At 49.4% G+C, this 24,717-nt stretch overlaps 3 protein-coding genes across 11 annotated transcripts; 1 reads left to right on the forward strand and 2 right to left on the reverse strand.

Annotated features, from left to right (window-relative positions):
- Positions 1 to 93: 93 nt before the first annotated feature.
- On the reverse strand, positions 94 to 2,469 carry gdf15 (Growth differentiation factor-15). The gene is made up of 2 exons (XM_086129819.1): positions 2,166 to 2,469; positions 94 to 1,389 (listed from the first exon to the last, which is right to left on the reverse strand). Exons 1-2 carry the CDS (start codon positions 2,467 to 2,469, stop codon positions 656 to 658), a joined length of 1,038 nt encoding a protein of 345 aa, XP_085985945.1. The 3' UTR covers positions 94 to 655.
- tmem70 (transmembrane protein 70) lies at positions 2,457 to 22,115 on the forward strand. 8 transcript variants are annotated; one of them, XM_086129811.1, is made up of 10 exons: positions 2,457 to 2,589; positions 4,337 to 4,445; positions 5,795 to 5,891; positions 6,224 to 6,498; positions 16,841 to 16,881; positions 17,120 to 17,216; positions 17,827 to 17,985; positions 21,413 to 21,464; positions 21,669 to 21,745; positions 21,920 to 22,115. In XM_086129811.1, the coding sequence occupies exons 1-10, from the start codon at positions 2,468 to 2,470 to the stop codon at positions 22,058 to 22,060; spliced, it is 1,170 nt and encodes a 389-aa protein (XP_085985937.1). In that variant the 5' UTR covers positions 2,457 to 2,467; the 3' UTR covers positions 22,061 to 22,115. The 8 variants fall into 8 exon arrangements, with proteins under 8 accessions (XP_085985937.1, XP_085985938.1, XP_085985939.1 ...); XM_086129812.1 differs by lacking the exon at positions 17,827 to 17,985; XM_086129813.1 differs by lacking the exons at positions 21,413 to 21,464; positions 21,669 to 21,745; positions 21,920 to 22,115 and adding an exon at positions 19,807 to 21,387.
- LOC147194820 (junctophilin-1-like) lies at positions 8,470 to 15,322 on the reverse strand. 2 transcript variants are annotated; one of them, XM_086129810.1, is made up of 7 exons: positions 14,784 to 15,322; positions 12,683 to 13,442; positions 12,158 to 12,276; positions 11,477 to 11,731; positions 10,198 to 10,622; positions 8,883 to 8,969; positions 8,470 to 8,775 (listed from the first exon to the last, which is right to left on the reverse strand). In XM_086129810.1, the coding sequence occupies exons 1-7, from the start codon at positions 15,160 to 15,162 to the stop codon at positions 8,557 to 8,559; spliced, it is 2,244 nt and encodes a 747-aa protein (XP_085985936.1). In that variant the 5' UTR covers positions 15,163 to 15,322; the 3' UTR covers positions 8,470 to 8,556. The 2 variants fall into 2 exon arrangements, with proteins under 2 accessions (XP_085985936.1, XP_085985935.1); XM_086129809.1 differs by lacking the exon at positions 8,470 to 8,775 and adding an exon at positions 9,669 to 9,765 and having other exon boundaries at positions 8,800 to 8,969; positions 14,784 to 15,320.
- Positions 22,116 to 24,717: the final 2,602 nt, after the last annotated feature.

Consider the following 24,717-nt stretch of genomic DNA (forward strand, 5'->3'; position numbering starts at 1 on the left):
TCTCAATACAGTAATACATTTTTTTCTCTATTTAATGTAAAATAAAGACCGTTTTTTTTGACCGGACATAATGAACTGTTCTTACTGCAGTGGTAAAACATCAAACATCTTTTATAAATATGACCAATATGCTTCACGCAACCTGTCGCTGCGACTCCAACAAGGTTTTCTTCAAAAGTTACGAAGCTAGATAACACTTTGTCTACAGTCCAGAGTGCACAATCGACCATAATGGCTTCATCTCAAGCTGTCACAAAGTCACTGCCCGACGTGGAAAATGTTGCTCATAAAAATCAGTCCCGTTTTTTTGGAGCGCAGCTTTACTGATGGCCGGGTAATCAACGTCCTGGGCGCTAAACAGCGTGGGCAGTTTTTACCCCCGGACGAATCAAAATCTTGACCTAACACGCAGGGTCAAGTCCTCAACCCGATGAGCTGAGTATGAGTAACCCGACGTTGGCCCGCTCCCTTCTGGACCTGGCGCCGGCGTCGCCGTTTCAACCCGACCCGGGTTGTTTTTGACCCAGTAGTTTTCAGAGTGTCATATGTTTAAAAAAGATGCTGTGAGAACAGCCCACTTGAGACATTGCTTTAGTTTCGGAGTGGGACAATAAATACAAGTTGGAATAAATACAGCGTGGTTTGGGTGGCGGCCTTAGGCGCAGTGACACTTGGTGACTATGAGGTCACTAAAAGGCGCCACTTTCAACTGGCCCCCGGCGTCATAGTACATGAGGACCAGGGGCTCGTAGGAGGCCGGCACGCAGCACGGCCGAGGCGAGCCGCCCTTTGTGATCTGGTGCAGGCGAGACTTGAGCTGGGTGTGCATGCTGGCCGGCTTGTAGTTGTGCGGGCAAGCGCCGTCGCACAGGTGCATGGTGTACTCGGTCGGGGCCACGATCCAATCGGTCCAGCCCAGGTCTCCGAACGACACCTTGACCGACTTACGGCAGCACCATCCTTGTCGGTTGCACTCCTCGTCCCCGTCGGAGCGCCGGGGCCGAGGATTCGCTACCGGGGCGCTGAAGTCCAATCGCCGGGAGACGCGTGGGCCGCCGTCGGCCATTGCCGTCCTTACGTGCGATGACGTGTCGGCGGCATCCCTTCTCGTCCACCGCGCGCCCACGTCCGTCGTCACGTTTCGCACGTTTGACGCATCGGCACGAGGGGCCGCGCGTGTCCGTCCGCTGGAGTTGAGCGCCTCGGCGCGCTTGATTTGGATCCGCCGCCTTATGTGGGACTGGACTCGCGTCGCTTGGATGGGGAGCCGAAGCGCAGCTGGGGAAGGAACGGCCTCGCACGGGACGTTTGGGTCCTTCTGGAAAGCAGCTCGGAACCGCCGCGTGTGTTGGCCGGGTGGCAAGCCATCTTTCCCCTGAGATGCTCTGACTGGGCCCACAAGAGAAGGAAAGAGCAAAGTGTGAGTCGAAGTACGAAAAACGACTCCATCAACATACGGCCATCATGTGACTTCATTTTTTCCCCTCAAAGGAACATGATCGACAGAAATAGCCCAAATCCACCTTGGATGTTCTAGTCTGCTTTTCCTGACAGATTTTGCTTTCTAGTTGAAGGTTTTTGTGCCAACACTTGAAATTCGCCACGTGTACTTGAATACAGAGCCTCCGTTTTCGAACCGGCTTCTCCTCAGGAGGGCCGCGGGCGTGCCGGAGCCTTTCCCAGCGGGCTCGGGGGCGGTCGCCCGACCGGTTGCCATAATTTTGACACGTAAAAGAACCTATGTGCAGGGGGGGGGGGGGGCATTACGAAGTGGACAGATGCCCACTGTGGATTTGAACACCGGTGTTCAAAACAACGCATCAGAATAAAATACCCTCCCTGAAAGCAAAATGAAACTCGCACGATCACATTCTACATCGCACGTTACACTAATAATACTGTACAACAATGGTGACTAAATAACAGTGAGATACCATGGAATGGGGTTACAAGTCACCCCCCCCCCCAAAAAAAAAGTTGATATGTCATAAATAACAACAGGCAAAGTAGAACATTGGAGCTTTCGTTGTTCAGCTTTTTTACGGGTAAACTCCCATGAGAGAAGATTTCATGAATGACGCGTGCGTCCAAGTTTCCCTTTCTACTCCCACTCGCGCATTCCTTCGTGACTCACGAGCGTGAGTCACAAAGGCAAGCCGGCGTACCCGCAGCCGGAAAGAGCAGCGTCGACGCGGCGATTCCCGCCGGCCGGCTGACGTTTCTTCTCAACTCCCGGTACAGCCGATACGTCCTCCTCAACTCTCGCCGGGATGCCTTTTGGGTGAGCTCGGGTTCCTTGGCCATGCCCAGCGCGCTGAGGATTCCCGTCTTGAGCGCCTCCACCAGCTGGAGCCTCAGACTGTCCACGCCAAGCGTCGGCGGCGGGGCCCGTTGAGGCCCGCACGCCCCCGAACCGGAAACACAAAGTAGGAGCAGCAAGAAGGAGAGGCGCGCGCCCGACCCGAGCATGGCGGGATCGGTCCGGGAGTTGGGAGCGCCGCCCCGGCCTGGATGGGAGAGCTCCGTCCGCGTCCTTCACCGAGTTCCGCTCGGACGGCTCGTGCGTCGCCGCGCCTCTCGCTCGCTCAGGTGAGCTCTCGACGGGCTTCGTCAGCGTTCCGTGGTGCTCTCCGGCAGCGGCGGGGTGTGGAGTGACCCTCCCACCCCACACCCCTGCCGACTTCAAAAACAAACGTGTTGCGAATCGTCTGGAACCCGCTTTGGACCACTTACAAAAGTCAGACCGTGCCCATTTTGAGAACTGGCCACGACGATGAAGAAACCTTTGCTATTTTACCTCTTTTCGTAACTTGCAAAGAGAAGAAGAAGAAGAAACACCCCCCCCCCCAAATACTGTCAAACAATGCGTTCCCATAGCTTTGCCAACATTGTTTACAGACGCATCAAAAAATGAGAACTCGGCTACATCATGATCACAGATGGACAAATATCGCTCACCTCCACGGCATGGGTGTCTTTTCAGATGAGACCGACAAAATTCTCCTCAAAAGGTCTTGTCAACTTGTCAACGCTCCAAAATCGGTTCCACACCACTTCGACACAGTTCTGCGTTTTTACACGTTCTCGGCCATTACGAGCAAAACGTGTTTAATCATAAATCTCACAACGGTTTCCAACGACCACAACATGGGATGGAGTTTGTTTTCGTCGGGTTGATCATCACCCAATTGCCTGTAGAAGCAGTGTGATTCTCCTTCTGAATGACTGACCAGTCCGGTCACAGGTCAGAATCGGGGGGGCGGGGGGGTTATTCTGAACGGCCCCAATAGCTTCCGCTTCGGATGATCTACCGATCATTTCCCAAGGAGACAAGTTCAGGGACACAAGCTGAGAAAACGTAAGTGCGGCTGTCGGAAAGAAGACGTGTGGAGAACTCCTCCGGCTCACTTGTCGTGAGAGATCGGTCCCTTCGAGCGGTAAGCGGGCTCAAGGCGTGAGGAGGAAGTCATTTCATTTCGCATCTTGCCTCAATTGTGATTTCCACTTTGGGTGATTTCATAGCGCAGAGAAAAAAAGATAATCGGCTACCATGTTTGGTCTTGAATAACGACTTGAAACCTGCCGCCCACATTAAGAGTCAGATCATGCCCGGAAACCAAAGCCATCAAGTCGAGTGTGCGGCGTTTCCTTGCGCCGACATGTAGCTTGCTGCCGTGACTGCACGTGGGGCGGAAATAACCGGGCACACAAAGGTCTAAGGATCCATCAAGTGTCATTTTGACAGAAGTGATGCTGCTGTGAGGCAAAGCTACTTTCGGGAGTTTGCTTTGCACTCTGCCTGATGCAAATCTGCTCAACGGGCACAGCTTGGCGTGGACATGATAACCCCACCTGGCGCTCTCGCTGGCAACCAGAGTCCCGACGCCCCAAAGGCAAACTGTCCTAATTGGTTCAAATGCAGCTTCAATTTGGACAAAGGTAGCGCTATGCCACCCTCTCGTGGCTTCAACGGGCAATTACAAACGCTTGGATTCTAAAATTAGCCACGCGTTTGGTGTTTGTAACAAACCAACTCGAGGCACAATTCGACGCGTTCTGATTAATTTGCCCGAGTGCAACAATAGTTGACAAGCGATTGGAAGAGGTGGCCGGGGACTCCCGGTTCAAGAAAGCGACCCGACGTGCACGTCGTCAACCAGCAGAGGCTTTCTCTAGTCGCTCTACATCTATGCTGCGGACGCCCAAATAGGACGTCAGCGTCGATGTCGCAAACGAGAAGAAAATTGGCGTAGAAGAAGACGGTGGGCGGAAGTTATTAGCATTCGGAGCTTCTGAAGTCACATTTCGGCCAAGCAAAAATGCTCTCTCTTTTTAGCATCTTCAGGGCGCGACGGGGTGCCCTTTGGGGAGCGTCCGGTTTTGGCTGTCCGAGGGGAAATCATCTCCATGCTGTCAAAAGCTCACCTCTTTGCCTGAAACTGAAGGTACCGACAGGCACACATCAAGGACTCAATAGCAATAGCTAATGGACTCGCCGCTAGACCGGGGCTTGGTTCACTCACTTGGACACCGAACAATATCAAGAAATTAAAAGGAAGCGCGTGCCAATAGCATCGCTGAATGTTAGCCGTCTATAAACGCGTTTGAAATCAACGAAGCCCAACCGACGCCGCGTTATCACGTCTCGCTTTCATGCCGTCGCGCATGGCAAAAAAAAAAAAAACCACACACAAAAACCGTTTGCTTCAGAAATAACTTTTCAGTTTAGCTCCATCTCCATAGCTCCATCTTAACACTTAAGATGTAGGATGCGCCGACACCCGCCGGCAACAAGGGGTTGTTTTGTCCGACAACCATAGATGATTTGATGATTAGTCAGAAATTTGTAAACTTTTATGAGTTAACAGGTAGCACAAACGCACCAGACTATTGACACAGAATTTTGTGTGGAGTGGGAGGCCAGCATCACATGGACTTCTTCGATGATACCAACCAATATATTGATCAATTGCTGTTGAATTGGGCATCACAGTGGAGACTGGTTAGCACATCTGTCTCACAGTGCAGAGGTAATGGGTTCGATTCCAGACCTCGGCCTTCCCGTGTGGTGTTTGCTTGTTCTCCCCGTGCCAGCGTTGCTTTTCTCTGGGTACTCCAGTGTCCTCCCACATTCCATAAGCATGTCGATTGATTGGGCACTCCAAATTGCCCCCCCTATATACATACATATAAGGCTGGGTGAAAAGACTGAAACGTGTATCACAATTAAAGTATTTCACATTGGTCAATATTAATAAAAACATTCTTAACCCATTTAATTGTTTTTTAAAAGCATGAACTGTTCTTGTGTACATTGCAATGCAGCGTCATGTGTAAAGTTGCTCCTCCACCAGTGCATTGGAAAGGCAAGGCTTCTTTGTGTTCGACGCCACCCCAAAGCAGGATCGTTGCGAGTGACGTTGACCTTCAGCCAATGTTCTTCCAACGCGAGTGTAGTCGAGTCATACTTTCCGAAGAGCATCGCACGCATCACCAGCTGGGCTCATTCTCGCCACATTTATTTGACTTGCCTGGTATTGACTTGAGTGCTCTGCTCAGGGTCGGACGTGGCTCATTCTGGCGCTGGCACATCAAAGACATTTTCAGCACACTTTTGTTTATTACTTTTGTCAGTGGCCATTGTGAGGTTTTCTTTGATTGACAGAGCAGTGTCAACAGTTTTGTCAATGTCAAAAGCCGGCCAGCCCTCAGCAGGACACGCGCCGTTTTTAAAAAAACGGATGGATGATGGTTGATAAATAGGAGTAGTGATTTTTTTTTTTTTTTTTTGCAGGCGCGGTCTCACATTCCATCGTCTTTTCTCTCTACCGGGGCCCAATCTGAAGATGGCAACCTTATTTACACGGGCAGTTTGGCAACTGCAGTTCGCGGTGAGTTGCTTGATTACGTGATGACAGGGTGACCATATTTGCTCATCTAGTGGTTGACATAACTGTAGTTGCGTATGATGTCAAGATTGTGGCTGAAGATATAGTTGCACTAGCACAACTTTGCGACAAGCAGCGGCTGACAAAACTGGTCCGTTATTTGTCCAAACTTTTAAAGAAGACCAAAAAAAGAGGGTGGGGGGGTGACGACACCCTGGCAAAAAGTGAAGACATCAGTGAAATATGTGACAGGTCAACCAGTTGAAAAACTAGTTTTCGGTGTTCATCTGCACCCCTTTCGACTTACTGATTTGTTGACGTTTGTCTGCTCGCAGGGGTGAAATTCTTCTCTTATAGCACCAGTGGAGCCAGTCTCTGTCTCATGCCGCAGATCCTCCTGAAAAGCGGCCTCGGAGTGCAGAGTCCGGCCCTGCAAGTGGCCTTCTGCGGCATCGTTGGCTTCTTCACCTTCCTTACCCCCACGCTCCTGCACCTGTTCACCAAGGGTTACGTCATCCGCCTGTACCACAACCCCGAGCGGGACACCTACGCCGCCGTGACCTACAGCCTCCTCCTAACTGAGCGAAGGACGCTTTTTCATCAGAAGCAGGTAAGAATACCGGCGGTGAGCAAGATGTTCACCACCTTCTACGCCAACGACACGGGGCTGCTGGTGAACCCGGACATGTTCCGCCTCCCTCAGGATTATAACCACCTTATGGGCTACGACAAGCCCTTCACCTTCCCGACATCTCATCCGGACAGGCCGTGATCTCCGCGACTGTTGTTGTTTCAGCTCAATCGCTTCTATCACTTGTACGCGCTTCCCAAATTTTTACGCAGCAGCTCTTTTTGTTACAGCGAATATATAAGCAAAAACAAACGTCGTCTTCACTGCGACCTGCAGAACTCCTCCATCGATTTGACAGCTCGAGTTTCTGCTTGTGGCTATACGAGATGGCGCCAAAAAGTCACTATTTGGAGCTTTGTCGGATTTGCTGTACATGCAACCCTGAATTAAGGGGCTGCGTTTTCAAGTTGAGGCCCAACAACTCTCACGCGGGAAAATATCAAGTCCTTCTACAAAACCGCTTTATTTTGTTCGGAACTATTTGATGAGGTCAAGACCGTATTTAGCCCCCCAGACTCATCAAAAAATGAGTGTGGCTAAATCCAGTCGAGCCGAGAGCATCTTGAAAGGGCCCCTCGCTGCCTGACCGGGCAACATTGAAGTACTGCCACGTTGGGATTGGAATTGATGGAAAACAAAGTACATCGGGTTTCAAACTAGTATGATCAAATATGACCTCGGTAAAAAGGCCAAAAGTGAGGCAACATTTGAAAAGAAATTCAAAATGGCCACCTTGGTATGGAGAGTAGGGCTCCAGAGACTTCCCCAAAGGTCTCCGCTTTTTACCTGTGCCTCCAACCTTTGGTCCATCTTGGTGAAATGTTCAACTGGGGCTGTGTTGTTGAAAAAAATTGTTAGAGTGCGCAAATCCTGGGGTAAAAAAAATCACAATCAGTCAATAAAATTGTGCTTTGCCAAGCATGACGTGCCTACCAAGTTCCATATGTCATCACAAACCTTAAGGAGACCATCGAAATTAGCGTCATTTTTCTGAGCAAACGCTGCGTTGCCATGGCAACAGTGTTGGACGAAACCAAAAGCTTTGCTTTCACTTAAATTTGTGACCAGTTTTAGATGACGGACCTTAAGTTTCAACAGTTACAAATCTCTTGGAGGGGTTATTAAGAAGGTGAGCCCTGTAAAAGCCAAAAACGGGGCCGCAAATTTGAACGAAAATTCCAAATTAGGTTAAGCAAATGTCTGCGGGAGACGTTTTCTTTTTTTTTGTTTTTTTTTTTTACAGTACTATTCAAAATGGTTCAGATGGTGACTGTATGGTACAACGTGGTAGTTAACTGCGTGAAAAATGTGAAAAGTATTATCGACAATAAAATGACCAATTGATAAACGTGTCCCAAGATGTGCTCAATGTCGGCGCCTATCGCGATTCATTTGAGTGTTTTTGTGGCAGGCCTGGCCAAAGCCAGATAAAGCAGATCAATAGCGAGGCGGCTCGAAATAGAGCCACTCTCTGAGGACGGGCTTCACATTCCTGCCCGGGGGCCCTTTTCACCCATCAACACGTCACTCTGTAAAACGGTATGGCAGCTGTCCACGGCCGTCAGATTAAAAAGTGCGTCGCTGAACATATGGGCCAGCGCAGTCAGACGCAAACCTGACGGAGCCGACTCTCAAACTTGCTTTCCAAAGTCCACTTGCGTGGATATTTTTGGGGTCAAATACAATCCAAATTCCTTCTTATTTCCTACTTTTACACACAAATGCAGAGTGTGTCATTTCCACGGCGACAAAACTTGCTTTGACCGAGTTGAAACGTGCAGAGTGGCTTCATCAAAAGGTTTGAAGTGATTGTGAAGTGCACTGGATGACTTGTCATCGCGCGAAGAACATCATTGGAATTGAACGAGTCGATACATTTACGTTGAAGTATTAGCCAAAACTAAAAAGGCGCCAATTCCGATGACACAGCGGGACTCCAAAACAAAGACGTTCTGCAAAGAGGCGCAAACTTTATTGCAGCGCTTTCGAATTTCAAGAGTTGCCTGGCGAAAACAGAAAGAAAACACAAAGGCCTTTTCAAAAGTCTGCACACTCATGAGCAAGTCTCCTTGCGCGCCGTCCTTTTGAAAGCCGACTGAGAATCTCCCGTGGCGTCTCAGGTGTCCTTTTCCTCCCTTGCCCTTTTTGCAACCGGCGCTTCGACTTCCTTCGGCTTTCACTGCGCTCCGAGTGGAATGGCCGATCGTCCCCAGTCCAATCGGGTCGCGCCGAGCGCCCACGGCGGCACTTCAGTCCCTGCGGAGACACTGTGTTGTGGCGCCGGTTTCATCTTTCTCTTCATCATCATCATTTCTCCACCGTCTTTTTCTCTCTCCCTCTCTCTCTCTCGCTTTCGTCCTCACTCTGTCTGCCGATCTGATTGGAACCCCTTTGACAAGGGCCCCCGGACCACGGAGAGGTCGCGGCTCGTTCGACGAATTTGGAGAAATCTGAAAGATGGGAAAAGCTGCGCATCAATGCGTCACCCATTCACACCTTTGGATTCAATTATTCGGGTTTCGATTTGCTTCGGACTAAACGTCAAACGCGAGAAACAAAATGTCATTCATGTTAAACCTGAAAAATAAAGCCGATGCGAAATGAATTCCGGGTTTGTAAAACCAAAAAGCATTGCAAAACTCTTCCTTCCCCCTTATTAATTTGACCAACAACCCGCAGAACTTAACTGACGAAAAAAAAATTGTTTAGAGAGGGGGCAAAACTAGAGACATTTTTACCAGAGCAATACTAGGATGTGCGCTGACCCTTTGAGCGCACACTGCTAGCGAGTAGCAATATTTCATTCAACACGAGGACAAAAAAAAACCGAACAAAGAGCACAGACGATAATTCGTCTGTGGGTCAAACAGTCGCAGTATAGCGCCAACTACCGGCGTGGAGGACTTCCTAGTCATTTATTTTGCCTTTAAGTATCACTGGCCGGTATCGGCAGCCTCCCCGAGTATCCGGCACCTTGAAATAATGCAAGGCAATGGACTTATTTCTGTCGCGCTTTCACAACAGCTGCAGCTGATGTCATGGCAGGTCTCAAATCGAGGTCACCTATCCAGTTTTAGATATTGCAGCAGAAAAAAAAAAGAAAAAAAACTTAAAAGACATCTAAAATACAGTACACACTCATTACTTACCTTGGTTCAGATTTGGTCAGGTCAGGAAATGGACAAAAAGAATGGCCAGACTGACATTTAATAGCATCACCAGAGCAACCAAGATCGAGTCGGGACCCTGGAGAGAAATTTGACTTGATGACAACGGAATGCAACGTCCGCCTTCATTGTTCACAATGACATCGGGCTGCGCTCTTCATACGGTTGGATGTTTAACATCTCGCGCGTTGCCTTCCCATGCACTCGGCGAGCGTTGGTGCCAACAAAACACGGTCGCGATGCCGTTGCCGGCATTTCCCCCAAATTCTTGGAGCAATGGATTTCATTTGGGGCAAATCCTGGTTTCTCTCTTCCAAAATCCAAATTCTCAAAGGTTGAAACCATAGAAGCCAGCTAAGACGTCCAAAGTCTCCTTGGCCTCCGCGCGCTCAACGGTGAGAGGGGGCATGCAATTTCAAGACAGATTTGTCCGGAGCAAATCCCTTCGGGGCAAGCGTTTGGTGGGCACCGGTTGAGGTTTTCCATCGCTCGCGTCACGCTAAACACTTACCGACTCCGCCCGGACCATTTCGGCACCGATTTCCACACTCGCTTTCTTGGTTTCCGCAAAACTCTTTGGCTTGTTGGAGTCCGCCGCTTTTGGCCCGGAGGACTCCGCCGGAGCTTTGGCGTTCTCTTTCGGCGGGAACGGCGAAGGGCCGGCGACGGCCGAGACTTTTGGAGCCGGCGCCCACGCCGGCTTGGCGGGGGGCGGCAAGCGCGCGAGGCACGACGGGTGAAAATCATCAACTGCGTCAAGCGGTTCTTCGGGCGGCAGGGTCTTGACATCCTTGACGTAGTAACTGTGGTATTGGCAGTGGATTTGTCCGTTGGGAGCGGAACGGCTATTTGGCACGGGGGCCTGAACAGAGCAAGATTCCGTACGTTGCCTCGCTTCCTGCCCGAGAGAGTGATTCCATGCTGCCTTTGCAATGCCTGGTTCACAAAAAAAAAAAAAAGAAGAGGAAAGTCACATGTGTCCTGGATGGGCCGAACCAGAAACAAATGGCAGGACGCCGACAAACCAAGTCAGCGAGCTATTTATTTACTGTATTGGCCCGAATATAAGACGGTGTTTTTTTGCATTGACATAAGACTGAAAAAGTGGGGGTCGTCTTATATTCGGGGTCAAGACATTATACCCATTCACGACGCTAGATGGCGCCAGATATCATTGAAGTGAATGTTGAACTTGACTCCCCAGGCCAAAGTGAACCCCTGCCACGAAGAATAAAAATAGTAGTAGCACGAAGAAGAAAAATAAAAAATAGCGGTAAGAAAGAAAAGAGAAGAAAATAATAGAAGAGATAACAGAAAATGGAGAAACGTAGCGACAATCTGGAGAAAAGTGGGTCGAAGATCGGCCAGGTTAACCGGCGGCTGAGGAGAAGTTATGATGTAGTTTACATTTCAAAAACCAGAAGCCATTCAGTTACGAATGTGATTGCACTTTAGTTTACATATTTAAATCTTCAGATATTAAGATTTGAATGAGGCAAAATAACATGCTTTTTCTCATCAAATCTATTGTTATAATCATTTGTTTCAGATGTACCATGATTATTTGGTGTTCAAAAAGTCTGTTTTCAAACTTGAGTCTTGAAAAAGGGGGCGTCGTCTTATAATCAGGGCCGTCTTATAGTCGGGCACGTTAAAAAAAAAAAGAAAATCACAAACCAAAAAACACTTTCAAAAGAGTCACGCCAAGCACGCGTATTTTTATGTTGAGTTGCGAAAGACGGCAAATCCCAGCCTGTTGGGTGAAAAAAAAAATAAGCCAAAACTGCCACCTTGATTGAGGGGTTCCGCCGTTGAGGTTTTGCCGCCTGTCCCGGGAGGCTTTGACAGCCCCCCAGCGCCGAAGCCCGTCCTCATGCCGGTTGGTGAGGCGGTGGGGCTGGGGGCCGGGCTCTGGCGAGGAGAATGCGTTGGGGTCGTGCCTTTGCGATAGAAATGAGGGCTACTCGGTGGCGTTTTTTGCAGCTGACACTCCTCGGGGACGTCCTCCGCCGCCCCGATGGATTTCTGCCGGATGTAGTCCGGGCCTGGAAAACGGGACCCAGGACAAGCTATCCCAAATACCGTATTGGCCCGAATATAAGACGGTGGTTTTTGCATTGTAATAAGACTGAAAAAGTGGGGGTCGTCTTATATTCGGGGTCAAGACATTATACCCATTCACGACACTAGATGGCGCCAGATATCGTTGAAGCGAATGCTGAACTAGACTCCCCAGGCCAAAGTGAACCCGTCTTGAAAAAGAGGGCGTCGTCTTATAATCAGGGCCGTCTCATAGTTGGGCCAATACGGTAGAAGCCCGTTTTAGGTTTTATGCTGTGCAAATTTGGACAAATACAGTACGTGCTGAGGGAATGTAAACACATCGAGCGTGATCAAGAAAAGCCAGCGACTGCGGTGGCGGTGCGCAGGGGGGAAAAGTCATGCAACTCCGGCGCCGACGCCGTCGCTACCTGGCTGATGGAAACTAGGCGAGAGATCTCTGGCCAGGGCTCTGGCGATATCCGAGTCTCGGCTCGCCGACTGCGCGACCCGATCCGCCGCCTCCGCTTTGTCCCGAGTGTGAGACGTCCTGCAAAAATCCAAAAGGACAGATGGTGAGGCCATTCCGCCAGACATCTTTTGCAAATTGCGCGCCCCAAAACATCCCTTCGCAAAACAGGGCGAGGGCCGCCGCCGACTCCCTCCGCGGTCAACCTCGCGCAACAAATTGTGATCGCGAGTCCAAATCATTTTGGGAAGAAAAGGCCCCGGCAAAGAAAAACAACAAGCCCAAAAAGGCAGGAAATTATGTCGAGGGATGAGAAGAACCCGAGAAGAGACGGGACCGTTTCCAGTTGGGCGGCCCTTAATGTGATCGCCGCGGTCCCTCGAGATTGGACTTTTGGAGGGGGTAAAACACGTGAGCCCGGGGCACCCAAGTCGTTGGCGAGAAGGCGCAAAGGTCTCGCTGGATATCGGCGGGGACTCGAGCATACCTGGAGATGGCGATCTCCACTTTGGTTCGGGCGACGCCAGCGGCTGTGGCCGCTCGTTCGACGGCGCGATCCACCTTCCGTTTGGTCTTGGCGTCCTTCAGTGGGATGAAGTGTTTCCGGATCCCTCGGGCCAGGACGTTGTTTTTGTACTTGCCTTCTTCTCTGGCGCCGCCGGGAAAGACGGTGGCGCCGTAGCCGTGGCGCTTGTTGTTCAACCATTCGCCTCGGTACTTCAGGCCATCGGAGCGCTCGGAGACGCCCAAGCCGTTGCGCTTGTCGTTCTTCCACTCGCCCGCGTACGACTCGGTGACGGCGGCGTCCACGTCGTCCTCTGGGGTCCAGTCGTCCTCGGCCGGGTCGCCGTCTCCAAAACTGCCGGTGGAATTGCCGTCGCTCGAGCTGATCCCGCTCAGGGCGGTTTCGCTCGGCGCCGAGCTGCGTTTGCTGGAGACGGAGGAACGGGACTCCGATTTGCGCAATCGCTTCAGGCTGCCAAAAAGAGAGCCGCGGCGGAAGAGACCTCGCTTTTTCTCGCCGGCTTCTCCGTCCAAAGGGAAGTTGAGCACAAAGCCGCCGCGCGTGCCGGCGGGGCCGTCGGACGCGGCGCCCGCTAAAAGCGCGCCGTCGCTCCCCTCGCTACGCAGGGAGCCCAGCGAGGTTCGAAGCGGGGAGCGGATGAGCGAAGCCACGCCGTACGGGACGCTCTGACGCACGCCGTAGCCGTGGCGCATCCCGCCGCTCCACTGACCTTGATATGTGCCTGCGGCGACGACAGAGACACGAAAGCACAAGGAGAAGAAACAAAACATGTCACGGAGAAACGCCGGCAGCGTGGCAAATTGGGCGGAATTTGCAGGAAGCGTGCGGCCTCGAAGACAGTCACGAGAAATAAAGTCCCCAAAAGCTCAAACGGGCCTCATTTCGTAGAGCGGGACCATGTAGACGACCCAGACGCAGCGGCTAGGTGCAGAATTCTCGTCTTCTGATGTGGTCCCGAGAGAAACGGTGAAATTGTCTGCCCGTCGATTTGCGGCTAAGCCAGGGGTGTCAAACTCATTTCACATTGTGGGCCACATCCGGACTCGGTAGATGTCAAGTGGGCCGAACCATTAACATTGTACCATACTGTGCTATGAATCACCAAAATATCATCTCTTTCCTTTCTTTTGGTCTCAAGAAGCATTGATTGGCGCCTTCATATCATTTGCTGCGTTGGGTCTATCTCGGTGACAGACTGAGACTGCTGTTTTCTTCCCCTGATCAAAACAATGTTGTCTTCTACTGTGATCAAAACAGTCTGCCCCTAGTGGATAATCCACGAATTGCATTTTATTTAAAATATACATTCTGCGTCTTTAATGCATTTTTTTTTCACTTTTAAATGATCCCGCGGGCCGTATGTTTGATAGCCCTCGGCTAAGCGGCGCGAGCTCTGGCCATTTCTCCTCAAAAGTTCGATTCACTGCACGTTGCACTTGTCCGGTCTCACAGTGCGTTTTCCTGAGACGTCAGTCAAACTTGACGAGAATCGAGTAATAACATTTCCTGCAGAAGGACCTTTTGGGAGCCTGACATGCAGACAAGATTCGAAGCCCCCGCGGAACAAATGTCGCTGGACGGTTCGCTCGGGGGGTCCGCCTACGAGAGCTTTGGCCTCGGGCCTCTGCCCCGTAGGCGTGAGCTGGAGAATGTGAAAAGGTGCTATTTTAAAAGACGGAAAGTAACTCGAGTCACTCGCAAGTCTTTGGGCTGGCCAAAGATATCTCGGCGCAGCAATCTTGTTCAAGGGAAGTGGTCCGCCCGACCCGGCGACTGACTGGCGGAGCTCGAACGATTCGCCATCGGGTAACGTCAAACGTGTACATGAGCAAGAAATACTCGAGCTGTCGGGTTAAGTAAAAGGCCTTGGACTCCTTTTCCGGGTTTTTCGGACACGTTTGAACACCCCAAGTTATCCCGCAAGTCTTCCCGAGTGTCCCCTTTAGGGAAATGGCACGAATCATTTTTCCGCTCAGTGAATTTCCCCGCACACCCTCGGGAACGCTTTATCCCGATCGTATGCGAGCCGTCCGCCTCGGCCCAGGATCGCACGCAGAGTTACCTCCGTCAGAGTAGGTCTCGACGCCGTAGCCGTCCTGCAGCCCGTTGCTCCAGGTGCCCTCGTACCTGGCCGGCGTGCTCAGGCTCTGGCGGACGCCGTAACGCCCCTTGAGGCCGCGCGTCCACTCCCCCCGGTACAGCCACTTGCCCTTGGTCTCCGCGCCGAGTCCGTGGCGTTTCCCCTGCGCCCAGTCGCCTCGGTACACGTTGCCGCTGGGCCAGGTGTACACTCCGACCGCCTCGAAGCCGCCGGACCACGAGCCCGAATATTCGCCCCGGCCCTCGGGTCCGGTGCACACGCCCTGGCCGTGAGCTTTCCCGTCCTCCCAGCCTCCGCAGTAGGTGCCTCCATCATCAAAGTCGAAGCGGCCGCCGGTCATTCGGAAACTGAGTCCCAAGTGGAGCGCGTGCTCCCGCTACTTACTTCGGCGCTCGAACTCTCAGTGGGGGCGGCGGGGGAGGGGGGGAAACGCCGACGCGGGGCGGCCGGGGTCATCGGCGGCAACGGGACGGTGCACTGTGACGGGCGGCGCCGCGACGGCGAGCGTCACTCCACAGTTGAGAGACGGGACCGGATGGTCCCGCCGCTTGGGAGGTAGTGATGGGTCGTTCGCGAACGAACCGGCTCTTAGAAGTGAACGACGGGAGCCGGCTCCCAATAGGAGCCGACTTTTTTTTTCTCCAGTTTTTCCCCCCCTTCGGTTAAAGCCGTACGTGATTGGTCAAGATCCGTGGTAGAAGAGGGAGGGGAGGCTTACACACACACACACACATACACACATATACACGCACACACACACTGCAGCGAAGAGAATGGGGAGGAGTAAGAGACACACAGCGGCACACTGAGAGCAGCACACGAACAGGAGAGACAGGGAGACAGAGAGAGCTCGATACCGCCACAGAGAAAAAAAACAACACAGTGGAAAGGTGAGAAAATGGATCGGAAACGCAGTGAAATTTGGCTCATTTCAACTTAATTGATAGTTCAAAGGCAGCGTGAACACTGTGCAAGGTTAAAATATCCAATATCAAGTTCTAATTTATAAATTGTTGTGTGGTAATCAAAGCTTACTTATGTTGTTTTACTGTAAATAGTTAAAAGCTTATAATATAGACAATCAGAGATTGGAAATAAAGCCATATAAATAATAGATAGTTGATATACTGTATATTCTTTACATTAGTAATTCATTTTACACATAATTTTACACTATTTTTGGTAGTAAATTAATTTAAGCAACAAAAAAACTGAGGAGCCGTTTTGGAGCCAAAAGAGCCGGCTCTCTTTAGTGAGCTGAGCCAAAAGAACCGGCTCTCTAAAAAGAGCCGGAATTCCCATCACTATTGGGAGGCGACCACCGTAAGCGCGACGCTCTCCGAAGGGTGACAGCATCCGCTTCCTTTGCGGCTTTTCAAAATAAAACGGCCGCCGACCGCTGACTGAAGGTTTCACCAAATTCTATCGATACCGAGGCGTTTTCCAGAAAGGGTTGGAATCCGGGGGGCGCAATAAAACAGAAGCTTTCCACGCTTTGTTGCTTTCGGCCCAAAGAGATTTTGTCACTCAAGCCCCCAGAGTTTCTATTGCAAATGTGTGGACGGGGGATTTTCATGTTGAACTTGCTCAGACTCGTCCTGATCTACTCGAGGGTCGTTAACTTTGCGGGATTTTTTTTTCTAAATTTAGAGACAGCCGCACCTGTTGTTGCTGTTGAAACGCCACATGTATAGCCAGCCGCCAGTGAATCGTCGTTTCTTTTAAGGTGCAAACGTTTCAGTCAACGTCTCCGAATGGCAAGGACAAGATATTTGAGCAAGTGATTCGAACTCACCAGCTTGAAAAGAAAAAAGGAGAAATTGTGCACTTTTTGGATAAGAAGGGGGATAAAGGTCGCTAAAGTCTAGCAAACAAGTGGGCAGTCAAATGACAGCATTTAGCCCATTGGTGTCCAAATCGGAGGGCCGCTATCCCGCATCATTGAGATGTTTCTTTCCATCCTTCCACACACCTTGGCTCCTGGGCTGAACTTGGTCGCGCTGCTTACTTGGGGAAAGAGATGGAAGATTGACCGAACTCATCCAGATTGGACACGTGTGTAAGTTATATTATTAATTATCATTATATGTTTGAGCATCATATTATTTCATGTTAAGCACACCTAAATTATATTCTGTTGTTTAATAATTGCTTACATTTTTTTAATGTTGATAGGTTCTGATTGGCTGTTAAAGTAAGAGAAGCAGGAAGTGATTTTAGTTACGGGGGTTGTGTTCTCGGACGTGCTGCGGTGCCGACGTTTATTTTTTTTCTCCTTTTATTAAACTGCATTGAAGGATTCCATCTCTCCATCTCTCATTCGCAAAGAAGAGCCATCCACTGAAAAACAACGAAGCCCTCAACTTACACGTGTGTGACCCTTCAAGCCATCGTGTGAGTGCAAACAAACAAACACTCACGAGCGCAGACCCTTTTTGAAAAGCAGATTCAACACGCACAAACGGAAGACTTAGGTGTCTATATTTCGGGGGAACGGATAACATATTGAGAGATTATTTTAAAAAAAGAATAATTTGAAGTTATGTGCTCCCGGCTTGGTCCAATTTAATCGAAAGTGAAGTGTCGCGTGTCCGCCTCTGCGGGGCTGCGGGCTTCGCTCACCACCCTTGAAATCTGCCCAGCCTTCGAGTTGTGCTCGCGCATCTGAAACACAAGATGGCGCTGATTAGCTAGCTGGCGCTCAAACGCAAAGGCGGCATGTGGAAAATGGAGGGAGGGGGGTCAGCGAAGTCAGCAGACGACTCACGTGTACAACCGGCACCCTTTTAAAAGCTGTCGCGTGCTTCCAAATGCGCTCAAAGCGTGTCGACGTTTTGAACCGCTCTACTTGGAAGGGCCAATCAGAGATGTCATCAAATATGAAAGCACAAAGGGCCCAAATGAGCAAACGGCTGGTACACAAGCAAAATGTATTTCTCATGAGACAAAACAACATCAAATATTCAAAAACATGGACGCTTACAAAATAAATGATAATCTGCAGCGACCCGACGGTCTCCGCATCAACAGGCCCAGGGAAGACACAGCCCATGCTGCACACACGCGTGCACACACGCGTGCACGCACGCACGACCGCACGGGCCTCCGAGCTGACGGTCCAATGCCTCCCATGCGGATGAGTGAAAGAAGAGGCCGTGGACGGGTACGTTTCTGCTCAAGCCCGCCGCCCCGCCCCCACGACCTGACCCAAAGCCAGACAAGCGGAAGAAAAAAATCAGAGGGATCATTTCAAATTTCTCAACAGGTCGTGAACCCAAGTGAGACCCCCCCCCAAAAAAAAGAATGCCAAACAAAAGAGAGATCTGGTTTCAAATCTTGCTTTTGTCTCTTCTTTGAAGAATTGGCACGTTTGGCCAGTCTGCTTTCATCTTGCAATCCAAAACCAAACGCAGCAGGGGTTCCGTGATCGCGTGGCGACCTTTCAACCGGGATGCGACCAGTCACCTGAAACAGGACGTTGTCTGCAAAACAGATGGATGGGTGCAAAACGATAAAAAAAAAAAAAAGATTGCCAATCATGGCACTGTGAGAACCCATTTCCCGCAGGCTTTTTCTACAACAAATTACGGTTTGTGCACTGTAGAAGAGAAGGAGTCACGCTAATAACAACGCGTTAGCACATTTTTATCCAAAAGATTGACTGGGCCGGTGGGAAGTTGGATTTGCCTTGATGATGATATTCCCGTCAAGACAAATTGGAACTGAAACACGAGACGGAGCATTGGATTTGAAACGACTTGATTAAAGAGAACGGAGAAATTCAAGAGGCGCACACCAAGACTCATTTTTGTGCGATTCATCCTGGAGTGTCCGATTACAGCCCAGCGGCGAGGGAAGAGACGTTCTCTCAAATGACTTTTCATTGTCTTCCAGCCAAGCATCGCCGGCAGATGAAGTAGAATAAAAAGATTAGTGAGACGGGATTAGATTTGCAGATACTGGAGGTGCTACGGCAAAACAAAGCTCGACCCACCGCTCGCTCGCTCTACTTTTTGGAGTCTTTTCTTCTTGTGACAAGAAGACAACTTTGCTCCCACGGGATCCCAAAAACAATCGATTTTTAAACTCGGCACCTTCACTTCACTTTGACTGCCGTCCCGATTAATCACCAGCACCATTTGATAGTACACAATATATAGTATTTATTTATTTATTTAGTGTGTGCGAGTGCCTGTAGGTGTGTTTGCGTGCATGCGTGCGATAACGGCTTCTGGTGTCACAGCATAATAAGTCAACAATGTTTTTTATTAAACCGTGACAGCAACGAGTAATTACCATCATGCAGATAACATGTTTGCTCGGTCAATGTCCTGAATAGATATACAGAATTAGCTTATCTCGCGTCAGAAATGTACGTGTCACTGAGCTAACCACAGCAAGGAGGCAAGGTGTGTTTTGGTCCCATTCCTGAATCTCTTGACAGTAATTTTGAACTCAAGGAAAAATTTTGAAGGCACGTAGTCGACATGCATTTGATTGGTGAATAGAATAAACAAGGGAAGTTCTGTGCTAGTGCTTCAGGGCTGCGCTGACAATTAGCACGGCCATCTGTGAGTCAGAGGGTGGCGCACGCACAGCCCCATGTCTTGTCCCTGCCTTCAGCAATGAAAGTAGCTTTTTCATTTTCTCAAACTCAGGGTTGTGCATTACTGTCAAGACATTTTGAATGCCGTGGCCGAGCTCCATCAAGAAAGACCAAAGATGCTTTTTGACAAAACCCGTTCAGGAGAACGTATCCGCTCCAGAAATTGTATTTCTTTCGTGGGGAGTAGTGAAAGAAAATGAAGTGACGAGGAAACGTGCCCCAGAAACATGTTTCGAGAATGCGGTATAATGGCCTGACATATTGTAGCTCGGAGGAACTCCACGACAACAACAACAAAAGGATCATTTGGTACCGGGCCGCATAGAAAGAATAAATAACTGACATGAATTTTGTTTTATTAATTTCGGAATCTGAAAGATGCTTTGGAAAGGTTCTTTGGGATGGGGAAAAGGCCCTGCCAGGAGTCAGAAGAGGACCATACGACGATCAAGAATAAGCAGGCTACATTGAATAGACAGTATCGGGAGTCCTACTTCAAATACGGATTGATGTCAACGGGAGATTCCCACGCGGCGAGCCCACTCTGCGTAATATGCGGCGATGGCGAGTGGAAGATTTCATGCACTTTGTATTTGCCCTGCATCTCATTTTGAAGGCGCGTTTAAACGTTACCTCAGTGACCTGAGTGTTGCGGTCACATAGGACATTCCTCGTGTCATGATTAGTGTTTATTATTATGTTTAGAAATTTTCATGCAGTTCATCTCATATAATTTTGTTGTATTTAAAGGCCGGTCCCTGAAAATATTGTCTGACATTAAACTGGTCCGTGGGGCAAAAAATGTTTTGATCTGAATGTTGTCTTTATTTTGCTTCATCTTAAAAATTATATATACGTATATAGCCCTGCGACTGGCTGGCAACTGATTCAGGGTGTCCCCCGCCTACTGCCCGAAGACGGCTGGGATAGGCTCCAGCACCCCCCGCGACCCTAGTGAGGATCAAGCGGTTCGGAAAATGGATGGATGGATATACGTATATATATATATATATATATATATGTGTGTGTGTGTATATATGGATGTATATATACCGGTATATTTATTTGGTTTTTGGAAAAACCATATATACGCATCATGTACTATGCAATACCATTTGCTTCTGTAACTCTTAAAAAAAAAAAAGACTTGTCTCCAGGCACACAACATCAGAAATAAAACGGTTAAAATCACATTGAAACACAGTAAATGCGCTTGGGGCAGCTTTTCCCAAATTCAGCGAAGACCAAAGCGCAGCTCGAATCGGAACCGTCCGAAACGGAAGCGCTTTGTTGAGCAGTGTGGCGGACGCGCCCCGTTGATCCCGGCTGGGCTGTGTGGCAACCGCTGCAGTTCCGCCATGTTTGTTAGAGCTCAACAACAGCACTCAAATGCCGAATGGTGGGAGCTGCTTGTCCTCGGGTCAAGTGCGGGAGAGCTTGCTATTTTCATACCTCCCACTGAGCTCAAACAACCTGCTTCCACTCATCCTGCTTTTCATAACAAAGACATCACAAAACATTCCCGATAACCACGCGCACCTTGTTCCCCTCCGGCGATCATAATCACATACATACATACACATACCGTATATGAAAAAATGCCGAAACATTTAGCTTTTCAAAGGATGACAGACACTCCCCTCGAAAACTAGTGGAACAGTCAGGCCAGTTCTTAAGGACACGCATTTAGGTTTGACACTCGACAAGGAGCGGGCGACAAACCATCAACATCATAAGTAGGACTTACATAACGGGAGTGCACTAGGGCCAAAATTCGGCCTGGGAATATTCACCCATGGTGGCCGTCACGCACCGAATAATAGCAATAATAATAATCATTAAAAAATGTGTTATCTATATCTATATTTATATTGCACTTAATTGAACGGTGTACATTGAAACGGTAACATTTATTTTGTGAATGCAAACACTTTGTTTTTCTTATTTCTTCTTTCTACCCACAATCCTCGGCGACGAGGTACAGCTGTCATGCGACGGCCAGGACCTGCCCGGAAATGCACCGACTGAACTTCCAGGTGGCCCCCCGCTTACACACACACACACACACACACACACATACATATATATATATATATATATATATATATACAGGTATATATATATATATATGTATGTTGTTAGCATCTTTCGACTTTGGGCGGGGTGTGGGGGGGGGGCAGCCAGGCCAACTGAGAAGGGAGAGTTCTCCAGCATTGTGATGTTGGTCTCTTCTCGTGCAGGAACTCGTCGGCTGGCCAAAGTTGTCCTGCCACAACTGTCGCCATTGCAGATGTGCTGCTTGCTCATCTGGAGCGCAGTAAGGGTCCAGAAAAAAGGGAAAAAAACCCTCAGATTTGATGATACAGTCCATCTTTTGAGACTCCAGTCATGCAACTTTTCTGACACGCATTGTGTGCCGCACACACACACACGAACTTTTCCCTTCTCTGATTCGATTCTGCTAATTAGTCTCCTCCCTTCCTGTCATCAGATATTCCGAGAAACGACGACATCAAAACTTGGACAACGAACCCTCCCTTGGCTGTTAATTGATGTTCGCTTTCGGAGACTCTTCTGCCACACATTTGGATCGGCCTGGCTCGGGTGCCCGAGTGGCCGTTTCCCAAGCTGAAGGTCCTCCCTCGATCCTTGAGCGACTCTGCAAGTAAAATCTATTCCTAAACTCACCTTGTGAAATGTACTTTTGTTCAGAGTGTAAAAAAAAAGCGCCCCCCCCCCCCCGCCCCCCAAGTCAATTTTTCTCCGGGTATCTGTTGGATGCCATTTTGTGTTCCCTTTTTTCAGGTCATCTCTTTGAAATTGGCATTTAGCCGAGTATGGCAAAGTGCGTTTCCTCTGTTGATTCTTTTGAATGCCGACTCTCGCCTGGCCAATTCCATTCCGCCCGGCCAAATAAACAAAACAATCCAAGTCAAGAAAGAAATAGTGAAAAATACTTGGATGTTCCCCAATTGGCTTTTCACAATTGCGGCCATCAACCAAAACGATGCAATCATAAAAACACAACCGACAACGAATGGCTCTTTGAGAGCGCAAAAGCTTTCGGCCGCATTGTGCCCGCATTGTTGCGCGCTTTGGACAAAATGGCTCCCGGCAAACCTTTGAAATGTCGTTGGCGGACTCCTTTTCGTGCGGCTGTTCGTTTGCATCGATGAAGGGTGGCCAACATGCACGGCTCCGATGCCCGTAGCTGTTCCTTCGGGATGCCGCAGGGTGGAGCCGGAAAAAATGGCGACGCTCTGAAACTGACGGAAATGGTCGCATCGCTCTCCTTAACCCAGTGGCGTGCGGTGAGGTTCATGGTTGGTGAGGCACTGACTCCTTTAGTGTCACATTTACAAATATATAAAGCAAAAAGGGTATCTTATTCAATTCGCTAAACATTATATTTGCAGTATACATGCAGTTATACGGCAAGCAGCACGAGCCAGTGGCATGTATCAACCCAGTTTGTGATGATTGCGCAATGCGCATTCAGAGGTGAGGCTCTGCCTCACCTGCCTCCCCTGACCGCACGTCCCTGCTTAACCCGTGTCAAGTGAGCACAGTAGTAATCAGATGATGACCAGTGGGGGGCCCCACGGGGCACGGGATGGCAAAGAAAGCTTTTGAAACAATGGCAGCGGAGTCCAAATTGCCGACACTTTCTCCACTTCCTGCAAACGACAGCGCAGCCGGAGAGCGTTTGATGTCGTGGCTCATCACACTCATCCCAGCTCGTTTATTACATCTAATGACCTTCAATTTCCAAACCGCATCCACGTCGTTTCGTTTCTCTTGAAAAACGATCCTCTACTGTGCAAAGAGTCATTTTCTTTCGGCCATTGTGACTGAACAGCAGCGATGCCGCTTCGCGTTATGTATACCGATCGATCTTGAGCCGCGTGCACGCTCGCCGCTCCCTCAGCCGGTTGAACACGATGCGATCGGGCCAGTCGAGAAGGAAAGTCGACTGGCGTTTTGCTCTCTTGAGAATGACGAGAGCGACAACAGGAACATGGACAGAAGAAGCCGAGCGACAAAATCAATGCGCTGTAACCTTCCGTCCGCGACAGGTCAAACATTTGGGATTTGACTCGGGGCCAAATTCCTTTCTATGCGCTGCTGTACAGTTACATTTCTTTATTCTCTGTGGAATTCATTGAATGATTGTAAAAATTTGCAGCTGCGGGTGAAGAAAGGCCATTTTCCTTCTGCATCCATCCATTTGTTCCTCATGAGGGTCATCGTAGTCCGGCCCTGCATATCGATACGGTATTGTTTGCGCTAACAATAGAATGCATTGTGATATTTATGGGGGGGTTTTGGGGGGGGCACCCCCCCGCCCCCCTCCCACACACACACGCCACCCACAGCAGGGTTATGATTTGGATTTCTTGTTCAGAAACACCAAAATATGTCGAGTAAAATCAGACTCTCCCTTCAGGGATGAAAATGAGTATGAGAAGCACGTCAATAAATACGCGAGGGTCAGCGGTTGACAACAAAGTTCCGTTTGTGCGATTTGACCCAAATTGTTCTGTAAGTCGAAATGCACCACCGTTTATCACCGACCTACACTAAGGCACAGTTGCAGTCAATATTTGCATGAAAAACACGAGGCGAGAAATCTCTTACAAGCAAATGAAAATGAGGAAAGAAGGTGAGAAGTGGACTTGACACTTGCCATGTGCCACGTGACGGATTTTTTTCACCGCTGCGCCACCTCGTTTATCGGGGCGCATTTTGGAAGCTCCAATCCTTGTATGCTCATCAAGCCGGGGATCTTTATTTAGCCTACCTTGAATGTGCTACGCTGGACAGCTCTTTCCAACCCGTTTCGGATCACTTTCCTTTCCATAATATCTGAGTTGGAAGGATATTGCTTTACCTGATGCCTATTTATTTATTTTTTTAAATATCTCACATGGTCTTCTAATTTTCCACAAGTGAACACACACACACACACACACACACGCGTATTCCGAAACATGAGAACACACACACACACAGAGTAAACAGTAAATGAAAAGTCCTCCTAACTTGCTTCTAATCTTTATTGCCGCTCCTGTTCCTGACAAATACACGCCGAGAACAAACAACGAGCCGACTTTGTTATGTTAGCTCAACGCCTGCTCTTAATTAAAAAAAACTTGCCTGTAGCCTGTTGTTATAGCGACAGAAATGATAACAGATTACTGCGCATATGAGTATATGAGGATTTGGTTTGTTCCCCCCCCCCCCCATGCATCCACTTTGATGAGAGAATCCAATTGGAGAAGAAATACT

The sequence above is a fragment of the Hippocampus guttulatus genome, chromosome 14, assembly GCF_054856545.1.
Source record: "Hippocampus guttulatus isolate MCC_2025c chromosome 14, RoL_Hgut_1.0, whole genome shotgun sequence".
NCBI classification, from domain to species: Eukaryota; Metazoa; Chordata; class Actinopteri; order Syngnathiformes; family Syngnathidae; genus Hippocampus; species Hippocampus guttulatus.